Source organism: Camelina sativa, chromosome 11 (genome assembly GCF_000633955.1).
Source record: "Camelina sativa cultivar DH55 chromosome 11, Cs, whole genome shotgun sequence".
Classification (NCBI taxonomy): domain Eukaryota; kingdom Viridiplantae; phylum Streptophyta; class Magnoliopsida; order Brassicales; family Brassicaceae; genus Camelina; species Camelina sativa.
In genome coordinates, this window is record NC_025695.1 from 45,740,554 (window position 1) to 45,743,736 (window position 3,183).

At 41.2% G+C, this 3,183-nt stretch overlaps 1 protein-coding gene across 1 annotated transcript; it reads left to right on the forward strand.

Annotated features, from left to right (window-relative positions):
• Positions 7-2,999, forward strand: LOC104729012. Its single transcript, XM_019232366.1, has 6 exons — positions 7-29; positions 393-1,168; positions 1,281-1,624; positions 1,711-1,914; positions 1,997-2,200; positions 2,283-2,999. Exons 2-6 carry the CDS (start codon positions 459-461, stop codon positions 2,501-2,503), a joined length of 1,683 nt encoding a protein of 560 aa, XP_019087911.1. The 5' UTR covers positions 7-29; positions 393-458; the 3' UTR covers positions 2,504-2,999.

Genomic DNA, 3,183 nt, shown 5'->3' on the forward strand with positions numbered 1-3,183 from the left:
GTTGTGATTCTTTTCCTATTTTCCAATACGTAAGCTGTTGAATCCGGATTGAAATATATGTTTTGTTTGTTGTTGTTGCTGATTCCTCTGTTCTGAAATCTGAAATAGTAGTGAATGTGTGTGTGTGTGTCTTTGTGTTGGGAGTTCTCATCTGGAAACTAGGATGAGTAGAAAGGAAAAGAGTATTCACGGTTAAGAGTATGATAATGTGTGTGTGTCTTTGTCTTCGGTTTGCATTGTAAAGATGTGACTGCGTTAGTCTTTACTAGTTTATGAGACGGTAGATTGTAGCTTCTGAGGTTCTATGCTTTTGTTTTTTTGAGATGGTTTAGTTTGTATTCTGGCTATTCCTGTCATTATGTTTCATAAGATTGTGTTTTACTTGAATGTAGGCTAGGGGAAAGTATGTGGCTAAGCAAAAGAAGATTTCGCTGTTGTTGAATGATCTACAAACCATCATGGGAGACTTTTTATCTAGTCAGCCTGTTCTGGTGGCTGGAAATGATGTGAAATTTGCTTATAAGCTTGCAAGGGAATCAATACTTGCTAAGGTCACTCCTCATGAAGATCCTCGCCAAGCAAAAGCAACTAGGAAAGAGGAGTGTGCTATCTGTTTCAACGACATCTATGCTGAGCGCATGTTTTCTGTTGACAAATGCCGTCACCGCTTTTGCTTTCAATGTGTGAAACAACATGTAGAGGTGAAGCTGCTTCACGGATTGGTTCCGAAATGTCCCCACGGTGGCTGCAAGACTGAGCTGGTTATCGATGCCTGTGGCAAGCTTTTGACTCCAAAACTGAGTCAAATGTGGCAACAAAGAATCAAAGAGATTGCAGTACCTGTCACAGAGAGGGTTTACTGCCCTTACCCGAGGTGCTCGGCTTTGATGTCCAAAACCAAGATTGCTGAAACTGCCAAGAGCTTACTGTCTGTTTATCCCAAATCTGGAGTTAGGAGATGTGTCGAATGTCGTGGCCTCTTCTGTGTAGACTGTAAAGTTCCGTGGCATGGAAATCTATCCTGCACCGAGTATAAGAAATTGTATCCTAACCCTCCAGCAGATGATGTGAAGCTAAAGTCTCTTGCTAATAATAAGATGTGGCGCCAATGTGGCAAGTGCCAACACATGATTGAACTGACACAAGGGTGCAATCACATAACTTGCAGGTATCTATCGATTTCTCTACACATTTGATCCTCTTAAAACCTTTTATCAATAAGACAGATTGCAATCTTTCTGTGTTTAACTATTCGACATTCCCTTTGGTATTTTCGTTAGATGTGGGCATGAGTTTTGTTACAATTGCGGAGGTGGATGGAACAAGAAAACGGAGACTTGTGTAAAACGCTGCCCAACCTGGGATGAAGCATACATCATCACACGTCAAGATCCAGTGCGTGCCAATGTGGCTCCTAACAACTACTTTGATGATGTCATCACACGTCAAGATCCAGTGCGTGCCAATCTGGCTCCTAACAACTACTTTGATGATGATGACGAGGATGAGGATGATGATGATGAGGATGATTACGACTATGATGACTTCCTCCTTCATTTTGGGCATGCAATGAATGATCCTAAACCTGATGAGCCCTTCGACCCCTTCTTTGACTTGCCAGATGGTAATGTGTCCTTCCAAATCTCTCTAAAACCCTTGAATCTCATATACTTCATTCATACTAAAAGCACTCTCTGGTGAATCCTGTAGGTGTGATCTTTACCCCCGATATGCTGTCTCCCAAGAGTCGTCGCCAATTGTACCAGTCGGATGATGATGATTCAGATGATAATGCTCCTGCAAATGAGTTTGGGGAATACTATACCCGTAATGATCTGGAAGCACAGAGTGCTAATGCGATGAATGATCCTAAGCCTGAAGAGCCCTTCGACCCCTTCTTCGACTTGCCAGATGGTAATGTGTCCTTCTAAATCTCTCTAAAACCGTTGAATCTCATATACTTCATACTAAAAGCACTCTCTGGTGAATCCTGTAGGTGTGATCTTTAACCCCGATATGCTGTCTCCCAAGAGTCGTCGCCAATTGTACCAGACGGATGATGATGATTCAGATGATAATGCTCCTGCAAATGAGTTTGGGGAATACTATACCCGTAATGATCTGGAAGCACAGAGTGCTAATGCGATGAATGATCCTAAGCCTGAAGAGCCCTTCGACCCCTTCTTCGACTTGCCAGATGGTAATGTGTCCTTCTAAATCTCTCTAAAACCGTTGAATCTCATATACTTCATACTAAAAGCACTCTCTGGTGAATCCTGTAGGTGTGATCTTTAACCCCGATATGCTGTCTCCCAAGAGTCGTCGCCAATTGTACCAGACGGATGATGATGATGCAGATGATAATGCTCCTGCAAATGAGTTTGGGGAATACTATACCCGTAATAATCTGGAAGCACTCTGTGCTAATGCAGATGAAGATGACGAATACTTTGGAAAGTATGGAAGGTACACTGGAGGACTACACGAACCCTTTCCATCCTGACTATCCTCATTTCTGAGATTTGGTTTGGCACCAAAGTTGGTATCTTTTGCTTTTGTATTTTCCACGTCCAAACTCTTTCCTATGCTCTCTCTCTCTCTTTAATCTTTTTTTGAGGTTCATGCTTTTATGACTTTTTGTGCTGTATGACGGATGTATGAGTTTGGGTAATCTTTGAATTTGTAGACAACTTGGGTTTAAAGTTAGGGCAATGTTTTCGTTTTACGTCTTTTTCGTAAGTTGTTTGTTGACTTGCTCATCTTTTTGTTTCCCTTCAATGAGATTTGATAGCGAACTGAATTACACGCTGTACCACCTTACGGGAACAAAGATCATTTCATCAAATTTGAGCAAAATGTATTATAATTTCAATGATAGACTCCAAAAAATTTCTAACTGGTTCTCGGGATTTATGCCTAACTCATCGACGAAATTAGTGTATTTAAACATTACTTAATAACAAATATGTTATCAGTTTGCCAAAAAAAAAAAAAAATTACAAATATGTTATCACTGTATTTAGTAGCCCATTACGAAAGGGCCGATATCGGGCCGGATAAAACCCAGTTTACATCGCCCACCCACCCAAATTACCCTTAAGGCAAATACTTTTTTTCTTCTTCTCAGTTGTCATCACCGTCTCCGAATCTCCCAGCCGGAGATATCACTCGCCGTCTTTTTTT

What these genes read in the sequence shown, in the direction of transcription:
- LOC104729012 (XM_019232366.1), top strand. Translation starts at nt 459, where the DNA reads ATGGGAGACTTTTTATCTAGTCAGCCTGTTCTGGTGGCTGGAAATGAT. An exon ending in CTTCTTTGACTTGCCAGATG is followed by an intron (nt 1,625 to 1,710) that starts GTAATGTGTCCT and finishes TGAATCCTGTAG; the next exon opens with GTGTGATCTTTACCCCCGAT. An exon ending in CTTCTTCGACTTGCCAGATG is followed by an intron (nt 1,915 to 1,996) that starts GTAATGTGTCCT and finishes TGAATCCTGTAG; the next exon opens with GTGTGATCTTTAACCCCGAT.